Source organism: Fusarium poae, chromosome 2 (genome assembly GCF_019609905.1).
Source record: "Fusarium poae strain DAOMC 252244 chromosome 2, whole genome shotgun sequence".
NCBI lineage: Eukaryota > Fungi > Ascomycota > Sordariomycetes > Hypocreales > Nectriaceae > Fusarium > Fusarium poae.
Genome location: NC_058400.1, coordinates 9,512,617 through 9,534,373, shown reverse-complemented (window position 1 = coordinate 9,534,373; position 21,757 = coordinate 9,512,617). Strand labels below are relative to the sequence as shown.

Below are 21,757 nucleotides of genomic sequence, written 5' to 3'. Positions count from 1 at the left end.
ATAGACAAGGTACAAGTACATAACCCGGCTTAATCTGGCTGGCAGGAAGCGAACCACATAAAACTCGCGGTTCGTTTGTCGTTTCGCTTTGTGGTGTTGTGCGACATACACCACGGAACCACCCCAGACGTAAATTCCACAACTGGTAAATGGTCCGTTCTCACATTCAAGGGCAAAAAGCTCACGCACTCGCGGACACGAACCACCTTCCACATAGAGACCGCCAGCAAGCATCTCTTCCAGTTCGGTGACTTGTTTAAGGTATGATATAACGATAGGCCACCTCCAGTGGCCATCTCTGGCAAGGGCGCCCTTACTGGAGGAATAGGCTCGGATCAGTAATTCCTTATATGCCGACTCGAGATGGTTCGCGGGATGCTTTACAAAACAGTATCCGCTTTGTGAGTTCGCCAAGTCATCCTTGACCGATGCTAAGTCGATGTCAGGTTCGAGACCATACATAAGACTGCCACATAATTCTTCCGCTCGAGAAGTGAAATACACTGGAAGCGCACGAAATTTATCCATAGTTAATTATAAGCTTCCGTTAGAAACTGTCTCCCCATCATCACTCCAGTGAAAAAGAATAGATGGTGGCTCAGTGCGAGCTATAGTACGACCAAAGTTTCGAAGACTGACTAACTCAGCAAGTGGAGATTGTGAACCTAGGACCATATGATCCGCTCGAATTTCGTTTAACCTTTCGAGTTGCTGTGTATATGGCCGTTATGGGATGCCAATAGTGTGATATGGCCTCAATGGCAATGCGCGTTCTAGAAGCAATAGGCGCTGCATATAAATGAGCCCAGATAGTTGTGGACAGTACTGTCGTGCAAGCAAAAAGTGTTGACAGTCTTTAGAAAAACCAAGAATGCCGCTGAAGTAAACTAACAGCGTGGAGCCAGGCTGCCCAGAAATGTAGGTCTCCGTACAGAGAGTAAGACAAACCTCATAGAGAAGCTCTAGAAAATTATCGAAGGCCGCAATGTCGAGCTCTCCGCCCGCTTGATTTCGTAGTTCTGGATAGGTATCTTCGCTAAACTCGGCCTGATCGCTGCCATATGCAGAGTCATCATGGTCAAGTTCGTCGTCTTCTGAATCCCAGTCCCTATCGCCGTCATCATCATCCTTCCCTTCTGGGTCGAGATCATCCTCATAGTTATTGCCTGTTCTCTCCTCATCCTTATTCTCAGCCGAACTAGACAGGCCCTCATGCAGTGCCATAGAAGTCTCGTCAACACAGAGGTAATTCCCAAGATCGGGCCACAGTCCGCGAGATACATCGAACATATTCCAAACTTTATGACTCCATAAACGTTCCAGTCTCGCAGAAAGCACTGTATCCAACCGAAAGTTGGCCACTTCTCCTTGCAGAGCATTCGACATCCTATGAAGTCGGATAACGAATGCTAGAAAGCGTTTCTGAAGCACCCTATATCTGGTTTCGCTGCTCTTCTCTGCCACAAGACAGAATGGATTTTCGCGATAGACATGAAGCTTCGGACTCGAAAGCCAGCATAAGAGGGTGCGGCCTGTGTGACGGACTGTGTTCTCGCAGCGATCTATCACCAAGTCTAATGCCCTCATGGTGCATGATATCTTCTGTTCATCCACGTAGGAGCTCCTAATACATGGATCTCCTTGCTGGCTTCCTTGTGCCATAATATAGTCTGACATCAATGAATGTCGATCGGGTAATCGCGTCATTGCTCGTAGGATGTCACGTCGAGCGTTCTCAAAGATGACCCGCCATTGAGTTCTCTCTGGCCATAGGCCGGTAGATGCAAGAGCATCGCTGCCCAAGTCCTTGGCACTCATGCGTGGCTGATTCATCTGGTCAAAATAATTCTCCTCTCGCTCTAATACATCGCTTAGATGGGCGCGCGCCTCACAGTTCAGGCTTCGGGCGTCTTTGCTCAAATCAGGCCGAGATGATTTTGCGAGTCTTGCTCCCTTCCTCGATTTTCCAGTTTCTCGAAGGACCTCGAACCATCTACTACCTTCCCGAGAGGGGAAGAACCGTTGACAGGCAACGCTCTCGATCCATGGTAATTCAGCAGATGCCTCCAGACCTGATATCGGCCTTCCTCTTCCTCTTGGGTTTTTCCACAGGTGCTCCTCCATACAATGGAGGCCCATCTTTTGAGATTGCCGGAATATACGGCCACATTTCCGGCACTTTAGCCCATCCAATCTCGGTGCAGCAAGGCAAGAAATCGGTTTAATCGGTATGCGTGGTAGTCGAAGGTTAGACTGGTCTTGGAGAAGATTTGGGATTGCTTTGATCTGCTTTACCAATCCATGCCGGCATTCTAGAACAACATCCTTTTGTTTTGTCCTGAGGTGTGTATTGACCTCGTTGGGAAGGGTTGCAAATCCGCATAACTCGCATACTAGAAGTTGATATTCTGGAAGAATAACAAATGGGTGGATTGGATTGGATGATATAGTTTGCTTAATAGAGCCCATTATCTTCACCAGAAAGAAACTTGTTATACGGCGATTGGGTATATGCTCCCTATATCTCGGTCTTGGTTAAGGGGAAGAATCTCTATGAACCATCTAAAAGGATATTGCTAGTTAATATACGCCGTAGATTGCGCGTATTCGCGTCCACTCACCAACTACGCGTCATATAATTAATTTAATTATTGACCCTGGTTTAAATCAAGTCTACCTACTCCTTGTTAGGTGGGTCTAGAAATTAAATTCTACTCCCCTGTAAAAATCAATTCTACCCTGGGTTGTTTGGCACAAAACAAATGAATTCTACGTAGAATTGATTTTGGTATGGAGCACTAGGGTTTGAGGGAAGTGCAGGCTGGGAGATTGATTATCTCTCTATCAGATATAAGACAAGCTGATAAGCTTACGGCGGTGAGTACTGTTCTCTACGGGTAAGGGGTATCTTACTTATTTATAACACTAGTGAAGCTTGATTCAGATGCCTTGGTGCAGGTTTTTTTCTCAGCCTAGTTAAGGAGCCTTCGGAGTTTTCCCTGTACTGTATTGCAAATGCGAGGCGTCACTGGTGTGTGGAGGGTGCAGGTCAAGTCAGCATTGTTGATATCTAGGTGGAAATAGATTCGTTGCAAGAATTATCAATCGAAACGCATTGCGTTTCCTGTTTTTGACCAATCACCGTCTAATACCTTCGCCCCATATTTTCCCCAATGGAAACGCCCTGCGTTTCTCCTACCGCACTAATGAAATCAAAGAACCTAAAACACGAAACGCTTCGCGTTTCCGTTGCCTGACCCTTATTAAGTTTAATGACTGGACTACTCCAGACCTTAATAACATTTATTACTAGTATCCACTAAAGCTTAAATGTTTCTCTTCTCCCTATATTTATATCTATGCATTTTTACTATTTATCCTATCTATTATATATGTTTAGTTATAATGGCCCGCTTCTCTGCTTATAAATAATGGAGCTATTTAAATTTACCTGAGAGTATTGAGCTTCTGCCGATGCTTTTAGATATGCTATGTTTCTCTTTGAGGCGGTATCTGATGTGGTTATAGTCTGTCTTTAGGAAAAACCATAGGGTATGTAAATAATAGCTTGATATGAGATATTGTAATGAAGCCCTAGTCTCCTAAGCCTCTGAACTTGACTTAGGATGATGTTTTGCTAGAGAAGGCGGTTTTTTGAAGTTCCTTGAGTAGTTATATTGAGGAAGGAAGATATTCAGAGAAAAAACTGGCATAAATTCATCTGGTAAATCATTAGCTATAAGTAAAAGACGCAGTTAATAAAGAGAGATTATACTTGAAGTCAAGCTAGCTAATTATTTTGGTTACCTATGATTGGTTCTTGCTTACGCGTAATGAAACTCTGCATGGATGGCATGGAATACCGCGCTATGAAATGGGCCCCATTTCGCGATCTGGTAAACATGACCTGAATAGGAACGGGGCCCGTTACGAGTTTTAGGAATCCCTGTCGACTTCTAGACCTTTGATTGGCATAAAACCCGTAACGGGCCCCGTTACTGACTAGTATTCTAGAGTAGAAGCCGCCGCTGATATTTTCTTCCAATGTCGCCACTTTTTGAAGATACCAAGTGACTACTCGAAAACTCCAGTGACCGTTCCTAGCAAGCCTAACCCCACATGACGTGCAAGCTTGGACAAGAAGCTCTTGGTACATTGTATCGAACTTGTTGTCGGGATGGCTGACGAAGGAGAACCCTGGCTGTGTGTTTGTGAAATCATCTTTGATCTTGTTAACATCCAAGTTGGGCTCAAATCCGAACATAAGCTCGTCACACAGGTCCTCCGCCCGAGCAATGAAGTGATCGGCTAGTCCACGAAACTCCTTCATAGACAGTGAGAAATCGCTCCCGTACGAGACAACCTTCCCATCGTCATTCCAGCGTAAGAGGAACGGAGGTGACTCGGTTTTGGCCACTTTCTGACCAAAGTTACGAAGATTATGCAGCTCTGCCAATGGTGAGCGCGACCCCTGTACCATATACTTCTGTCGTACCTCATTTAGCCGTTGCATTGGAAACTGCGGTCGTTGTTGGATTCCGATAGTAGGATATGAGTGAAGAGGTAGCGCGTACTCGCGGAATAATAAGCGCTGCACCCAGATAAGTCCTGACAAGTTTGGCAATACTCTCTGGCTAGTTGAAATCGTCGACAATCAGAGGAGAAATCCAAGATGCCACTGAAGTAAACAAGCAATGCAGAACCGGGTTGTCCATCTACAAAGCTTTCCATGGTAATCGATAAGCTGAGTTCAAAGAGAAGCTCAAGAAATTCTTTGGCACTCTCGACTGTCATTCTGTCCATGGATCTATGGCCTGAGTCACGACAGAATGAGGATACATCAGGCACATTCCGACTATCCATATCATACGTCCAATCATCGAGACTATCCTCTCTTTCACTGTCTTCGAAATTGCCATCCTCTTGTTCACTGCTCTCGTAGTCATCACTGGATTCTTCACCAGATATACTGCTGGTGTCATTGCTATTTGGGCTTTCGAAGCGGCCAGAAGGATTGATCTCGATGTCTTTGTTGTTATATCGCTGGGGTATGCCGGGACTTTGGTCCTGCCTCTGCAGGCTTGGCCAGATTGGTCTCATCGTATCGATATTCTCCCATGCATGGTGTTCCCATAGGTGTTTCATTTGACTTTTTAGTCGTGCATCAAGGTTAATTTTAACCTCCTGCTCTCTGATTATACCCGGCAGGAGATATGCTCGTAGTGTAAACGTGATGAACCGCTTCCACAAGAGTCGATACCTTTTCCGTGTATTCTGCTCGACTTTGAGAGCAAATGGCTTCGCTTGACAGATATCGAGTCTGGAACTAGCTAGCCAGCATAGAAGCACCCGACCAGTGTTTTCCGCTGTAAGCTCACATCGATCGAGCATGGCATCAACAGCGCTCAAGAAACACATAATCTTCTCTTCATCCTTTCTGGGGATCATAATATCAGGATCGCCATCTAACGGTCCTTGTCCGAGGATATAGTCTGTCTCCACTGAACCGGCCTTGGCGCGTATTGGGAGACGTGTCATTGCCTGTAGTATGTCTCGCCGCACATTCTTGTATGTGGTTGGCCATCGTGTACGTTCCAACCACAGACTTGTTGCTGCAAACGAGTCGTCTCCAAGAGCCTTGCTGTAGAAACGTGGTTGAGTTTCAGCATCCCGATACATCTTGTCACGTTTTAACACCTCATTAATGTGTGCGCGCGTTTCTGGCGATACTTTGCTGCTGCGCATTGGCTGCTTCGTGATGATTGTTGCATTGGCTTTCGATGTGTACCCACGGTCTGTCAGCTTGCGGCCAACCTCAAACCAGCCACTGGCCGCTCTGGATCGAAAAAACCGCTGACACATAACACCCTCTCTCCATGGTTTTTGGGGCCGTGCATAAGCATCATGTATTCGGGGCCTTCCGCGACCTTGGGGATTAGTCCAGGAGTGCTGAGTGGCATAGTGTTGTTGAATCTTTTGATCGTCCCTGAAAACAAGCTGGCATATTCGACATCCTCGCCCATCAGGTTGTGGGGGGTCAAGCTCCGGAATCGGAGGAATTGTAGGAGGCGGAAACTGGAATTCATCGGCTAATTGTGATTGGTTTTTGATAATTCCAGGGAGCTCGTCGATAATCTCAGCTAATTGACGTCGTGCAGCTGGTGTCATGGATTTATGCCTGGTGCGCAAATGAGTAGGAACCTCATCTGCTACACAACCATAGTGACATGTCTGGCACACTAGGACTCGATAGGACTTATAGTATGAGAAAGGGCTTAGTTCCGTCATGATAAGTAAGAATAATTCAACGGCAACCTATTAAAATAAAAGCGGAAGTTGCAACTCTAGGTGCTATACGCGGTTATCGCGTCGCGTACCTTATGTAAGATATTGACGGATTTCAATTGACTCTTCCCGCTGGAAAGCGGGGCAGGAAAATCAATTCTACTACAATTAATATTGTTATTGACTACTAGGGTCAGAAAACCCCGACCGGAGATTGAGGGCCTGAGACGGTCATGTAACCATGTTGTCTAGAAGATCGTGCATCCTGAGAAGTGAACAAGGCCATAAAGGCCGACTAGACGGTATATTCTTTATTAGGTCCAGAGCGCTAAGATATAAATATGATTATATATGTACTTTCTACAGGGGAGTAACCTCAACCTATACATCTTGAAAAATTACACCATATAGCTCATCACAGAAGTAATACTTTATAAGATTACAGTACGTTTATTTTATAATAGTTTCATTTAATATTTTCCTCTTTTAGTAATTTAGTTAATATTTCAGTGATATCTTTTCCTCTATGTATAATAACGTTTAGAAATAGCTGATATGAACTATTCCCGATTTGGGTAGTTTCAGTCCATTCCCCAGACAACACGCTTATCTTATCATGTCAAAACAACACCACCGTCCCATTTCTCGACACCGTGTCCCACTTCCTGCACCACATGCTCGACCCATCACAAACCATACTCCATGAGTACCTACGATTCTCAGCTGTCCGACTACATCGAGGGTTGGCTCAGCACCTTCATCGCCGAAAAGACGTGCAGCCAGAAGCCCGACGCGTCGTCGAGGCTCAATTGGAACGACATGCCGACGCCGCCATCGTCAGACCCTGACGAAGCAGCCATACCAGTAGAGCGATCGAGCACGCCTCCCAGACGACGCTCGCCCAGAAGACCACAGCGGAATGCTGCCCCAGAAACGCGACGAGCACGAGATATCACTCCCGAAGCCCTTCGCGATGACCCCTTCGATGACCAGACTCCGAAAGGTCTCCCACGCACAGCAGCGACGAGACTCCCCGAACGTCCATTAAAAGCCCCAATTTTAGCGCCCTCGTCCTCCGCATCCCGAACGTCACATGCATCCCGGTCGTCCAGTCCTGTTAAACGCAAGACTCTCGACCTCCTGCAAAAACCCGTGCGTTTCATCCCAATGAAGAGATCGCAGCTGCCCGAGCACATCCACAAGATATACGACAATATCTTCAGCATTGCGGACAAAAATAAATATATCCCACAAGCAGTTGAGAAAGAGCTGAAGAAAACTGAGGACGTCACTGTGGCGCGGTGGTTCTTCAAGCACAATAAGAACAAGACGTCCGAGTACGAAAGAGAACTTGCAGTGCTAAAGGAGATTCGTGAAGAAGCGGTAAACAGACAGGATCAACAAGCGTCAGAGGCAGCGTGGAACCTCGAAGTCCACGGCCCACTACTGAAGCTTGCCCTTGAACAAATTTCTACCGTGCAGCGCGAGATTATTACAACCGCGAGTATCAGCAAACCTTTCGTCCCCGACACGAAATTCGACTCGTACTATGACATGTCCAAGTCTAAGATGATAGATTGGGGAATTACAGCGATCCCCTCGGCATCTACAGCAGCGCACATCGACAGGATCTTAGACAGTCTACCGATAACCGAAAAATCTATTAACCAGACAACCTACGGACCCGTCGTGAAGAATCCGATTGCCGTGTCAATCGAGATCAAAACTGCCAGTGGCTCCCTCGAAGAAGCGCGCGCACAGCTGGGGTTATGGATAGCGGCGTGGCATAAACGCATGAGTCTGCTCAAGCAGTGCGACGAGCAAATCATCACGCTCCCCCTTATCACAGTCATGGAGCACGAGTGGAAGCTCATGTTTGCTGTCGATCGTGGGGATTCTATTGTAAGCATAACTGATTGAGGGCAAGACTAAGCGCTAATACTTAATAGGATATTTTTGAGGATATCGGGATTGGTAATACGAGGGATCTGTCGGATCTGTATCGTATTCTTGCGGTATTGAAGGAGTTGGGCGCGTGGATGCAGACAGAGTACCTCGCTTGGTTAGACCGGTGGCTAGGATTGGCACTGCCTCTGTAGACCACAACTCAGGCCTTGGCAACCATGGGTCCTCTGAAGTTTTCACCCGACGCAGTCCACTGGGTAACCTGCTGAATCTCAAAGCCAAGAACGAAGGCACTGTACGAGCTTTAGAATTACACTGGATTAACTCTGGATTGATATCACATCAGTTCGGGACGTACATCGCTGGCAAAGCGACGCTATGTTGCTCGCAGTAAATGATCTGAATATTATATCAAGCCGAGCGTATTTGCCACCAGTGCCGGCTTCAACCGAAATGCCTATCTAAACTGATATTGAGCTGCGCTGTACAGCTTTGGGCCGGGCGAGTAGGGTGGGTACGGGAATTACGAAAGCCAAAAAAGGCGGCAGTTCCCTGTTCATGTGAGGAGACAGACAAATGTCATTAATAATAAGCAGTGATTGGCCAGTGCACAGCCTCAAAAGTGGGGATCGTCATCGTATTTATCTAGGTCACCATTTCGTTGGATGGTAAAAACTCAAGGCTCTTTTCAACCCTCTTTCAACCAGCTTTTGTGTGTTCGATCAGGCCAGTAATAACCTTCGAGGCTGCTTCGTCACAACCCCGAGCCCGGAACATCATGGACCTGGATGATGCATCGGCTGCATTGGCAATGCAATATCAGAATGGAGGTTTTACTGACAAAGCCGTGATAGTTGTGGAGGAGCAGCCGTCAGGCAAGATCACCTTCAAGATAATAGTAAGTGGGAATCCTCAGTACATTTTATCACTCAGCGACAGTCATTGAACATCTTCAGGAGAATTCGAGCACTCACTCGATGGCTCGACGGATCCAATACACTATCGATCATGGTGCTTTCACTCTGCGGCAGTACAATCGCTCCACCCCAAAACCCCAGACCCTACATTTCGTGCCAGCGAGACAGCTTATAGAGGCCCAGCCACAGCAACCCGAAGTATGTATAGGCCTAGATACAGAGCGGATCGACGCGACTGCTCACATAGCCGATAGAAAGTGAAAAAGAGGCCGAAGAAACGAAAAGCACCAGGGAAACTTTTTGGCAGTCGACGGGCCCCTCGCGTTATCGACTAAATTTGTACGGGCTCCTGCTGTTGTTAGGCTGACTGCCTGCTTACATGTGAAAGGCTGGAGATACGACACCAATATAATTGAGCTCTGACGATGAGAGATGTGCTGAGATAAAGAGGCCTTAGGGCACAGTTAGTGAAAGCTTTTCCTTCGCCAATTGATGAGACTTGAGAGCATGAATTGGGTGACAGCATATTCTCTTCTCGCCCATGAGATCGTCGAGCGTCACCGTTATCGATGCTAATTTGTACTTTAAATAAACATCCTTTATTTCTACTCTACGCTTCTCATATATCTGGAGTTTCTCTCGGACTAGGACTATTTCATGCAAGGGCCGCCAAGTTTTCAATACTAACTTGATCACTGGCTGAAAGCCGACATAATCAACAAATGTCGGTAGATGAAAGTAGATAGCAGTGATAGTGAGTAATGGCGACTGGAGTTGATTTTCCCCTAAAGAAGCCAAGTTGTCAAACCCAGTCCGAGGTCAAGTGATAGAAATTCGACGTGTTTGACGTTTCTATTCTACGATTTCATTTGAGCTATGTAATAAACGCAGTGAGAGGAAATATTTGACGGTGATGGGTCAAAAGAAGGGGCGGAAAGGAACATGTACTGCTTGCGTGCATGGCTACATAATACTAAATCAGGATGGGTCTGCCTCGAGGGCAAGAGAGACTTTGAAGGTTCACTTGGTTTGTTTTCGCATCGCCGTACATATCTCTTGGCAGTTGATGTCTAATTAGGCGGCGATGACAGGCAGGTTACAGGAGGTGAAGCGACTTCACCCAAATGTCGGATACTTAGCCACCAACAAGCTGACGAGCATCAACGAGTTAAACCACATCAGTATAATGCCACAACTTGACCATTAGATCGGCTTACATTTTGCTGGGGTACGTTATTCAGAGTCCTCTTTCAGGTGAAAGTGGGATGCGGGGTAATCACAGGGATTATTAGCCAATAGCATTGCAAAGATTCCACTTTCAGTGAAAGTGGGAGGATCGATAATGATGTAAGTAAAACCTCAACAGGAGGGGTAGCTGTGTACTAACTATAAACGGACGAACTTTGCCCGCGAAATTCAATAATTGGCTGAACAGATGCTTCATGTATCCACTAGATTCTAATTGGCTGCAATGCTTGGGACCGACGACGAGGTCAGTAAATTCCAAGACGAATCTACCACCAACAAGTTAAAAGGACTCGTAGAAATATAACTAAGGCAAGTCTTAAGGCATTACTGTGTGGTTTAATATTATACCAGTAAGTTTTATATTATATTCAGTTGTGAGAAAGGTTTTAATTCGCACCATACCTGTCGCTCCTGCTCCGTCGTTCAAGATCCGTTCAGCAGCTGCAGGTTCTTCCGCATATTGGGGAGGAGCCTCGTCCGGCATAGCGTCGTTACCCGAGCCAACTTCATATGGCGCAAATGACGATGGGTGCCTCGGCGCTGATGGTTTAGGTAGCGGTTTCTCGTTGCTGCACATGGCGGAACGGAGTCAAGCATGTCTCACTTGCGAGTCTCAAGAGAACGAAGGGGAAGCCGAAGAAGTTTGTCGTGAAGGGGCAGAAGCTAGATCAAACGAGATGGGACAGCAGTGCTTTTAAGAGAAATCACTAACCGACTCTAGTTTGAACCTAAATGTCAACCGTTGTGATGGTCTAAATCTGAAGGAGGCGCATGATAATATGCACAAGCTGAATCGTATAGAGAGGGCGGCAGCTTTGAGCTACGGATGCTTGGCTTCGCCAGATGGATAGCCGTTTTAGGATAGTACGCAGGTAGAGAGACATATTAAGGGGCAAATTAGCGAGTGGAATGATAGGATGAGGCTTGTGTTTGTTGCAAGCTGAGAACAATTTGAGGGAAGAGGGCGGCCTTGCCGATCTAGCGCCGATCCAGCGCCGATCAGTTCGCATTAGGCTTGTATTTGTTCGTACTCGTCGTTTAGCTCGTGTTCTTGCAAGCTACAACTTTACTGACACGGAGTTGTATACACTGTGAGATACTTAAGTAAAAGAGCATCAGCCTAGGATCCAACCAGTTTCCTCCATCGGCCACCGCATCCAAATCTTATACTCTTGGTCGAGTAAAGAGTAAATCTCCGATAATAAATGTTCTACCCAGCCACGGGTCCACCAGAATGAACTGAGACCATAAGAAGAATGGTAGAAGTACGAAAGAATGACGAGCGGAATTGGCTTTTCTTCCTGTAATAGACGGACGAAATCATCCTCCAGCTGATGCACCCACGGTGCATTCACGACCCTGCATATCGATGTTCTTACCTCTACTTTACGAGACTTGCAATTAATACAGCCGTCTCGGGATTTCAGATGATGTCTGCGCGATGCCTTGTGTGTGAACAGACGCGATGGGCTCGTTTCATTACTGTCGAGTGACATGGCGAAAAGAATCTGAAATTCGTGGGACAGAATGTGGTCGTACAGCTCCGGTTGGGGGCTAGTCTCGTGTTGGGTGGTGGCAGTGCTCTGGCCTCTCAGTGCGAAGTTCCAGAATACGACCAACAATACGACGAGGAACGATCGTACAGTATCTCTCGTATAATCGTATCTTGTATTGTTCTATGGACCACCTTTGAGGGGGCCTATCCGGAGTGGGGTGGAGCTAAACGCCTCGCATTTGTCAAAGCCAAGTGACGACTGTGTGATGTCGTACTTGTTGCAGGATTTTCCACGGAGTAAAGCAATTTTAACCTGTTAATGCTCGCTTTTACTCTTGTCAAGATCAAAGTCCTAGATATACAAGGTCTCAGACAGAGGCGTCTGCAAGGAGCTAGAGGTAACCTTAATAGAATCTTAAACTATCCTTCTTTTACATGTAAAGTCCAGTCTTAGAGATCCTCTAGTGGATAGATCCACGCCTATAAAGGGGTATATAAGGGGACATACGCCTTTACTCACTGCTTAATCGTACAGTAAATAAACCAGCGTCTGTGTTAAGATCCCAGGACCCCTTCCCAGCGCCATACGAAACCAAGCGGCTTGTCATTGACCTGGCAGTGAGCCAAGTAGGAGTATTCTCTGCGCATGGATTGTATACAATAGTGACCTTATCTGTGTGAATCTTGGAGTCCGGCAATGTGAGCTTCAAATCTGCAGACAATGATTCTATCTTGATGGCTATCATCAACTTCCCAAGTAAGTTAGTTGCGCCTCATGTAGGGTTGTCTCATCATATAACGAATCACTTCGAATTCGTATAGTACTGCTGAGATCTGGCATGACGAGTTGAAAACTAAGTACGCAGATAGTATGTTTATGGGGAACTATTAGCGATTATATACAGAAGAACTTGATCCAATACTGCTCAAGGCAATAAGTCCTGTTCCACCAGGCTGAGAAATGTGCAGCGACTAGCACCGGCTGACTCTACAACTCTACGGACTCATCAAACCAGTCTCACATTTTCGGGGCATATAGTATGGCTTCGAAGGATCAGGAACATATTCTCCGCCAAGCGTTGCTGCGCCTGCTTTGGCGGCGGATCTTATGTAAGCCCGTTTCTGTTCACTCGGCCGCTCAAACACAAACGTAGTCTGTCGCCCTGGTGGTCACCTTCGGGCTTTTCTCCCCCTTCCCACAGCTCTTGAGGACAGCCTTCTGGGGGTACGGACACAGGAGCCTCTCAAACTCAGTGCCACCTTCAACCGGTGTGTACAAGTGTGGCAGCGACTCAGGAACAGTGCCGTTCTCAACCCAGGCCCGCAGAGCATCGAAAGTGTTACTCGGCTGTCCGCCATTCCCTCCGGCGCAGTGCTGTAGACCAGGCACCTCGAACATGCGGTAAAACTCACCCACGTTCGGTATAATCTCCGATACTGTGTCGTAGTAGTGTTCGGTCCCCTTAACAGGGATAACTTGGTCCATCTAGACAGTGTAAGCAACGCATGTACCAGGATGTTGAGTTCCACTTACCATGCCATGATATCCGAGTAGCTTTCCGCCCATTTCGTAGAAGCTCGTCAAGTTGGGGTTATTCGTGCCAATGATGGCATCATACAGCTCGATAGACTTGGCAATATCATGGTCAAACTCCGCATGTGTCAACTCTCTCCAGTCCCAGTCAACGTCGTTCTCGACGAAGTACTTCAGCCAAACATCGCCCAGACCCATTGGCACGCCCACGCAAGTCCCATTTTGTGAACAGGACGTCGTGGCTGGACCCAGGGTAGGAGTCGGTCCAGTGGTTGAACCACTAAGCAGACTCCCCGTGTTGGTTCCGTACCACATAAATTCGTCGTTGGCGGTCCGTGGGCCAGTCCATATGGCTTTAGCAATCTTTGCCGCTTCCTTGGTAATAGTCTCTGTCGTGTTTGTGTCCTTACAGAAGAATGCCTGTCCGACCACAGACAACGGGTTAAAGTCACAGCCCGAGTCATCGGAAATGATGCTGTCGTGGACACCATCGTGCTTATCACAAGCCTCGATGGCCGCCGTCACTAGAGCTTCCAGCTCGCAGGACTTGGGGAAATAGTCGATCCACTCCATAATGAGCTGCGGCCACAGAGTGGACGCAAACAGCTCGTTCCAGTTCATAGCGGGCGCGCAGGCGTGAATCCCGTTATAGGCGTCTGGGTAGCGTTGGGCAAGCATCATGCCTTGTCGGCCGCCCTGGGAGCAGCCATTCCAGTATGCATATGCGGGAGGCTCGCCGTAGAAGTCTTCGACTATCGCTTTCGTCAGGACAGCCTACGTGCAAGATATCAACGTTAGTACAGCTTTCCGAAGGATTGGCGTGGTGTGTTGACAGACCTGATCGTGGAGTGAAACCGACGCAAGATCCTCCAATGCATGCACATTAGGCGAACCGTCCGCGTTCAGTGCCCAGCGGTCTGGAGACCCATCAGCTTGCGGAATGAGTCCAGCATCTGTTGTCGAAGTGGCGTATCCCTCGCCGAGGGCTCCCACCATGCCGCTGTAAGTCGCGAAGAATCGACCCGCAACCCAGCCTCCTCCGCCGAAGGCTTGGATTCGACCATTGTAATTGTCCATGGGAAGCCATGTCTCGACATGTATGGTGTCATTTGCATCGATGTGTTCGTAAACAACAGTGACGTTGCAGAATGTAGCATTATTGACCGAGACAATCGGGTGTCCAATGTAACTTTGTGTAATGCTGGTGCCGCTATAGTTCCGAACAAGATTGACATCAACAGCGGTGATGTTAGCGCCTGGAAGGGTCGGCACCGCGAATGTGTTTGGTGAGCAGTCAAGTGCCATTGTACTTTTGGTGTCGTAAGAAGATGACGTCTATGTAGGTGTCTGGTCGAACTTACACAATGGGACAGGATATGCTTAAATACAGCTCTATAGACCGAGCCTGTCTTCCTGCATGCCTGAAATAGGGGAATAACAAGTAGGGAATACGTCCACCTACTTGGTCTATCCTCGAGTGGATAATATTACCATTGTCGCAAGTTGGATGCGATATCAAAGGGGACGCACCTCGGCTTCGTATAGTCGGCTTCGGGTAGCACGCTTGATTGGGCTAGGTGACCTCGCGTACGCTCGGGTTGCTAATGCGTGCCAATAAGATGCATCTCTTTTGTTCTTGGTGATATATTCTCCTTCACGGTGCGGAGCGGCGGCTCGGGCATGTCTGCCTTACAGGATGCAGAATCATTAAAGTAATCCGAGAGAATCGTTATAATAGGCCTTATGATCCAGATCATTATCTTCGGTCTGTTTTGCACGCTGGCGCTTCTTTGGTACCAGAGGATAAAGCTAGTACCTATTTTCCCCATCACTCGTATTGCAGGAGATCGCATGGAGTTTATTTATTGGGAGCAGATGTATGGATACTCTACGGCGTAAGCCTGTTTATCCTGATGCGCTCTATCTTCTGGGTTATTAAATACTGCCAAGGTTATACTGGATATACTTTATCTTATGAGTGGATACTGTATGTCCTTGACACGGTGCTGATGTTTGCAGCGGCAGGTATCTTTTACTGGGGGAAATGAGGATATTATTAATCAAAGATGGCCGCTAAGTTGGAGTCTACGTTCTCCAATGTATATATTTCGCTTTCGTACAATAAGCGAGACACCATGTAGAATGACTAGACGAGACCCGCCTATGCCAGACTCGGAATGTTGGAGTCTTGGACCTGTGGTCCTTTCACTCACACACTCTTGGTCTTTATGGGGCGTCGCATAAAGATCGTTGTTATTGGTCAATGGGCAGTGTCGTATTGTATCCGAGCAGTACGAGCAGTGCCCCCACCAATAGTAATGCGGCCGTCCGAGAAACGCGAGTCACCGTGGCCCAAGCTTAAGCCTTAAGGCGGTGTGGCCGGCTGACTTTCCTCTACGCACCAGACTGAACCGATGCCATCGGTCATCAATGCTCGCGTGTCGGAAGCTCGGTTTCGCCATCCTCTCTCATCGGCCATCTCCCGTATAGACTGCTCTCAATTCGATCCCGTCCGAAATGGCACGCAGGGCCCATAACAAGTCTCGCCTCGGATGCCGTGTTTGCAAGCAGCGCAAGATCAAGTGCGATGAAGGCAAACCCGCCTGCGATCGATGTGTGACCACCGGCCGCCAATGTTCGTACCTCAGGGACGCACCAGATATTCCAACACCTGCGTCGTCTCTGTCAGTTCCCAGTCGAGACGCGACACATCTGCCGACAACACCTCAGCTCACGCCTGTCGCCCATGATGCCACGACTTCCCTACATCATCCTGATGAGCAACCACCCTGCCTGGACAATCCATCACTCACGGAGAACAGGTTCAGTCTCGCACACTTGCAGCTGTTGGACCACATTAGGAGTAGCATGACGACTTCAGGACCCATCTTTCACTATGCGATAGAGCGAGGCTACAAACTGGCCCTCCGAGTCCCATACCTCATGGATCAACTACTTGCCCTTGCGGCAGCTCACAAGAGCAAGGTCGCCCTCGAGAACGGCGACGAAAGACTTGAGCGTTTCTTTCGCATGGAGGCCACGAAGCTCCAGACCAGGGCACTGTCCGGCGTCGCCCTCGCCCGCAACGTAATGAACAGAGAAAACGCAGACGCTCTCTACACCTTTTCCGCCTTTCTCGGGCACCACGTCTTGTTTGACACCTTTTCGGCTCGAGAGCCCCTTTCGGTGACCCTGGACAAGCTTGACCAATGCTTCGAACTAAACCAGAGCATCCGCTTCACCGCGTCTGAGGCCCTGCAAATGGGTTGCAGCATGACCGCTGGTATCAATGGCGCGGACGAGAGTTACATGACCACGAGCCCGCATGAGAGCGCCAGCGGTACCGAATGCGCCGGCATCCTCCAACGGCTGCGGGGCGGTGACCTTGACCAGGCTGTTGCCGACGTGTACTGCGAGACGGTCAACATCCTGCAGTACCTGCTCGACACGTCACAGTCCTCTGCGAGCGAGCGAAGGGTTGGCGTCGTCCAAGAGTGGCTCGTGAGGGTACCGTATGAATACCTCACCTATCTGCGACAGAGACGCCCCGAGGCGATTGTGATACTTGCCCACTATGCCGTCTTGCTGCACCGAGCGAGGGATTACTGGGCTGTGGGCGAGGCGGGTCGCTTCTTGATCCAGGAGATAGGAAGCTATCTAGGCGGTTACTGGGCAGACTGGCTCGTCTGGCCGCAGCAGGCACTGGAGGACGGTTGAGGAAGAAAGGGGGTATCTTGCTACTACAACAGCATCCTTTCTACCTCATCCGTGGCCACACATCTTGGAGGTGTTTCTGAACGCCTGTTCACTACCACTGCAACCCTAGCTCCTAATCGTCGCCACTAAGTCGGGGTTGGCAACTCAATGCACTCCAATACCTCATAAGTCACTTCGACGCCTTTCGACTGACAATCTCTCCATTTGTCGCGCTTCCAGCACCAATTTACTTAACCATCAGGAGAAACACGTTCAAAGTCCGCCAAAGAATCTAATCAACATCAATAAGACCCTCCTCCTCCTGGGCGGCATGACGCCCAACGTCACCACGCTCTACTACCGCACCATCAACACCGTCGCCCGAACCCGGCTTGGCGCCCGCCACTCTGCCCCTCTCTACATCTTCAGCGCCGAATTCGAGTCAATGGTCCAGCATGTGACCCGAGGCGATTGGACTTCCTTCGCGCAGGCGTACCTGGATCCCATCGAGACTCTAGTCGTGGGGCCAACGAAGCCAAGGTTGATGGGGTGGTCGTCTGCGCGATCCTGGCGCACAAGGTCGCAAAACAGCTGAAGGAGGCATTGAAGCCAACAGGAGTTCAATTTTTGCACGTAGCAGACTTTCTGGCTAGGCATGTCGAGACAGAACTGCCAGAAGTCAAAACCCTCAGCCTCATCGGACTAAAAGTCACCATGCTGAGAGCAAATAACCTAGACTTCTTTATCGGCTAGCTCTAGTCTCCCGACAATGGTTTGACTATTCTTGTCCCAACATCAGGGGCATCTTTCAATGAGGTCAACCGAGGCATGCTGGAGGTGGCCAAGGGAGCAGCCAACGTGACGCCGACTACAAAAGTCATGTTCGTCGAGGCGGCGAGGGCGCTAGTAGAGCGAGGCGCACGGGCGATCATCCTAGGTAGCACGGATCCGGGCTTTGTAACCAGCCAAGAGGATATTAGGGGAAATGTGCCGTTACTTAATGCTGCGACGATACATGTTGAGGGTGTTGCGAACCGGGCATGTGTGGAGGCGTAAGTCTAATTCCCCTACCGAGTATCGTATCAACGTATACGTGAGCATTGTCTCCATTTATATTTGTATACATGACAACTTGCCACACCTCGCTATGCATATGGCCAATATACATCTTCTTTAATACCATCAGCACTTCTTCTTTACCTTCAACCCCGTCTTGAACAATCTAGAGCCCCCTCATTAAGAAAGCCCCCCAGCATCGTAAACACCGCTGCCCACACACGCGCAGCAACAGGCTTCGAAATCGATCGATCAGAGCTGCCAGTCGATCGATATCGTATCGATTTGATCGTCGATGCCACATGCATCGAGGGTGTCTCGGGTAGGTAGCAGCGTCGGCCAGTACTCTTGTATCACGTATAAGCCATCAGTATCAGCCACAGCAGCCACACGCGACGCGAGACAAACGCGTCTCGAAGACCATGCTGAGCGGCCAATTCAGGGGTAGAGGATTCTCTGTGCTTGCGTGATGGCCTTCGTGTCCTTGGCTGCTGGCCCAGTGCTCTGCTCAATTGACCCAACAACATGTCCAAGTAAACATCATAGGTTCGACCCTTACCAGCGTCGCAGCCTTCAATTTGACCCCTACACTCTTTGTGGGCATTTGCCATTACCGGTCTCATGGACACTTTCGATGAAGAGGTAGACGATGTCACCTCAACGCCGCCGCCGCCTTCTGAGCTGTCAACCAGTTCGGCCTCAACTAAATATTGTTGGAAAATCCGGGGATCCCCCTTCCTTTCAGGGTTTAGACTGTTAGACTGAAAGTCCTAGATTTAGAGTTCAAAGTCCTAGATGAAATCATATAGAGATATAAACCCGAGAAGAACTCTCATATCAATAATGAACAATCAAGTTTCATAAATATATTTTCACCCAGCACTACTGCGCAATATAAACAACAAATATGCACCCAGCAGGTTTCCAGACCATGAGGCTTGGACGACTGATAAATTCGAGCGTTTCCCCGGCTTCACGATATGTCACGACCCTTCTAGAGAACGGACATGGTGGTGGCAATTCGGGTTCAGAATGAAGGACAATCGACCGCAACCTCACAAGATTGTATGGATACGCGAGAGGTGTTTCCTTCGCAACAGGCTGAAGACTACACATTATGTCTTCATCGCTTCCACTGCGGGAGGTATTGTCCGGCATCTGAGCAGGGAACACAAGGTCGTGGTTTGTTCCATCTCCCCGTACCCCGTCCCGTGTCGCTCGATGATGAACACTAACTTTTCAGCCGCCTTCTAGACAAAGGACAGGCCCAGTTGCTGGAAATGGAGGTGCAAAATGGAACCTACTCGATATGCTTCACGCCGATCTAACGAACCCTCGAGATCAAAGCCTTCTCAGCAATTTTCATTCGTTATTCGATCCGGCGATGAACCAGCTACTACTGCTCGACTGGCTTACCTACCATATCCTCCCCTTCAACCTCGTCAACTCCGAGCGCTTCAGGCGACTCCTGCTCTACAATAACCCCTCTCTTCAGGAAGGGCAGATACCAAGCGACAGGACCCTCGTGAACCTCCTAACAAATGAGTATAATCGAGCTCGTGGTCCTGTTCACGTGCTTCTTCAAAGAGCGAGAAGCATGATTCATTTTACCTTCGACGGCTGGACTTCCCGACAAAACGCATCATTCCTTGGCATCAATGCCCACTTTATCGACCGAGATTGGAAACAATGGAGAATCCTTTTGGCGTTGCCAGCTTTTAGGAAACGCCATACTGGAGCAGCGCTTGCGGATGAAGTTGCAGACACGATTTGTGCTTTTGGTCTTCAAGACAGGTATGAAACTATGGCCAACAATTCGATGGGTCAGCAAACTGAGTATGTTGACTGTTATTCGGCTTTAGAATCGGGTACTATACGCTTGATAACGCTACGAATAATGATACGGCTATGGAAGCACTTACCGCTAAGTTCGATTTCGACAGGGACGAACGTCGCATTCGCTGCGCTCCTCATTTTCTGAATCTGGCGGTCAGGGCCATGATGTACGGCAGCAAAAGAGAAATTTTGCCGAGCTGCTTGCGCACTGGGGCGACAAGGACTTTATGACTGAAGAAGACGAGCAGCGCCAGTTGTCCGACGCCATAAATGAACTGAGGACGGGCGACGACTTTGGTGTGCCGAGCATGGAAGAAGACTTTGAGCTTGAGACAGCCCCAGAAGAGAGCCAGGATCAGTACCCAGCCCCTGAGATAGTCAACGCCGAGAAGGTGGACAAGTACCGCAAGTTTGGGCCCTTTGGCAAGCTACACAATATTGGCATTGCTCTTCGAACGAGCAGTCAACTTCTCGAGGACTTTTATGAAGCTCAACGACAAACCGCGCCAACCGAAACTGTCCTTGCGTGGGTTCAAAACGTGTGCACACGCTGGCAATCCGATGAGGCAATGGCCTCGCGCGCTTGCAGAAAAGTTCGGCCTTAAACAGGATGCTTTCCATCATCGAGGAACGATGGGTTAGCCAAGGCGGCAAAGAAAAAGACAGACCAGCGATATTGAAAGAGAAGCTCTCTCTTGAGGAATGGAAGGTTGTTGCTGCGGTGCAGAAGATCCTTCAGCCGTTCAAGGTTGCCTCAAAGCAACTCCAGGGCGAGGGCATTTCTGGTAAACGTTCAACATCAGGGGGGTTCGATGAGTACTTCCAGGTAGTGGAGATGCTTCTTGACCACCTCGAGCTGGCCGTTCAAGGGGTGATAATCGAAGAGAACGACGACCATATCATGGAAGAGGTTCACCTGTTCGATGACATGGATGCGAAGACCCGGAGGCTTTTAAAGATTTACATTAAGCTCGGATGGAAGAAGATGAATGAATACTATGGCAAGCTGACCTCTACCGCCTACATAGCGGCAGTTGTATTCCACCCGTGTAAGAAATGGCGAACTCTAGGGCAGCTTTGGGGCCAGCTGCCGTCTCGTCAGACGTCAGAATGGAGGAAGACTTATGAGGGAAACTTAAGGAGAGTCTGGGAAGAGAAGTACAAGAACATGGCTCATAAGGAGGCCTGCAATACCGTTTCAGCATCTGGGAGCAATAGTGCCTTGGACTATATTGAGCGCCGAGTAGCATTTAGTCGATCACTGGTCCGTCCTGACTCTCAAGAACGACAAAGCAAACGGCCAAAGCAGTCGGTCGCGTTGCCAGTACAAGACGAGCTTGATCAGTACTTATCTGAACCACCAGTGGATAACATCGCATACAAACTTGATCCGATTGCATGGTGGAGGGACGTCAGCGCTGTGCGGTTTCCTCGACTGTCTTATATGGCTGTTGACTTTCTCACTATCGCGTCGTCTTCCGCCGAAACGGAGAGAGATTTCAGCAGTTGCGGGAGGATGGTAACACCACTCAGGTGTCGCCTGCGACGCCATATAGTGGCCATGGCTCAGTGCCTTCGTTCGTGGAGTAAGGCTGGGATTTATCAACCAACTCTTCCCCTGGGTCTCCTTGAAGGAGACAATTGGAGGCAGGTTCTTCAATTGGCGGGTAGGATCAAGTTAGATAGGGATAATGAGGACTATCAGTGATCGATTCGATTCCAATGTTTGATCGATCGATATCGATCGATTTCGAAGCTTGGTCTCTAGTTCTTGTCTCACTGGGG

The 21,757-nt window shown here is 48.6% G+C and overlaps 6 protein-coding genes across 6 annotated transcripts; 4 read left to right on the top strand and 2 right to left on the bottom strand.

Annotated features, from left to right (window-relative positions):
- Positions 1-3,790: 3,790 nt before the first annotated feature.
- On the bottom strand, positions 3,791-6,288 carry FPOAC1_007243 (uncharacterized protein; the record flags this gene model as incomplete). The annotated part of the gene is made up of 2 exons (XM_044851711.1): positions 3,791-4,630; positions 4,690-6,288. 2 exons carry the CDS (start codon positions 6,286-6,288, stop codon positions 3,791-3,793), a joined length of 2,439 nt encoding a protein of 812 aa, XP_044710423.1.
- A 699-nt stretch (positions 6,289-6,987) lies between these two features.
- Positions 6,988-8,384, top strand: FPOAC1_007242 (uncharacterized protein; the record flags this gene model as incomplete). The annotated part of the gene is made up of 2 exons (XM_044851710.1): positions 6,988-8,187; positions 8,235-8,384. 2 exons carry the CDS (start codon positions 6,988-6,990, stop codon positions 8,382-8,384), a joined length of 1,350 nt encoding a protein of 449 aa, XP_044710422.1.
- A 584-nt stretch (positions 8,385-8,968) lies between these two features.
- On the top strand, positions 8,969-9,368 carry FPOAC1_007241 (uncharacterized protein; the record flags this gene model as incomplete). Its single annotated transcript, XM_044851709.1, has 3 exons — positions 8,969-9,088; positions 9,147-9,305; positions 9,366-9,368. 3 exons carry the CDS (start codon positions 8,969-8,971, stop codon positions 9,366-9,368), a joined length of 282 nt encoding a protein of 93 aa, XP_044710421.1.
- A 3,620-nt stretch (positions 9,369-12,988) lies between these two features.
- FPOAC1_007240 (uncharacterized protein) lies at positions 12,989-14,689 on the bottom strand (the record flags this gene model as incomplete). The annotated part of the gene is made up of 3 exons (XM_044851708.1): positions 12,989-13,336; positions 13,385-14,158; positions 14,222-14,689. 3 exons carry the CDS (start codon positions 14,687-14,689, stop codon positions 12,989-12,991), a joined length of 1,590 nt encoding a protein of 529 aa, XP_044710420.1.
- Positions 14,690-15,901: 1,212 nt separating this feature from the next.
- On the top strand, positions 15,902-17,101 carry FPOAC1_007239 (uncharacterized protein; the record flags this gene model as incomplete). The annotated part of the gene is made up of 1 exon (XM_044851707.1): positions 15,902-17,101. One exon carries the CDS (start codon positions 15,902-15,904, stop codon positions 17,099-17,101), a length of 1,200 nt encoding a protein of 399 aa, XP_044710419.1.
- A 310-nt stretch (positions 17,102-17,411) lies between these two features.
- On the top strand, positions 17,412-17,833 carry FPOAC1_007238 (uncharacterized protein; the record flags this gene model as incomplete). Its single annotated transcript, XM_044851706.1, has 2 exons — positions 17,412-17,572; positions 17,599-17,833. The coding sequence occupies 2 exons, from the start codon at positions 17,412-17,414 to the stop codon at positions 17,831-17,833; spliced, it is 396 nt and encodes a 131-aa protein (XP_044710418.1).
- Between the last annotated feature and the right edge of the window lie 3,924 nt (positions 17,834-21,757).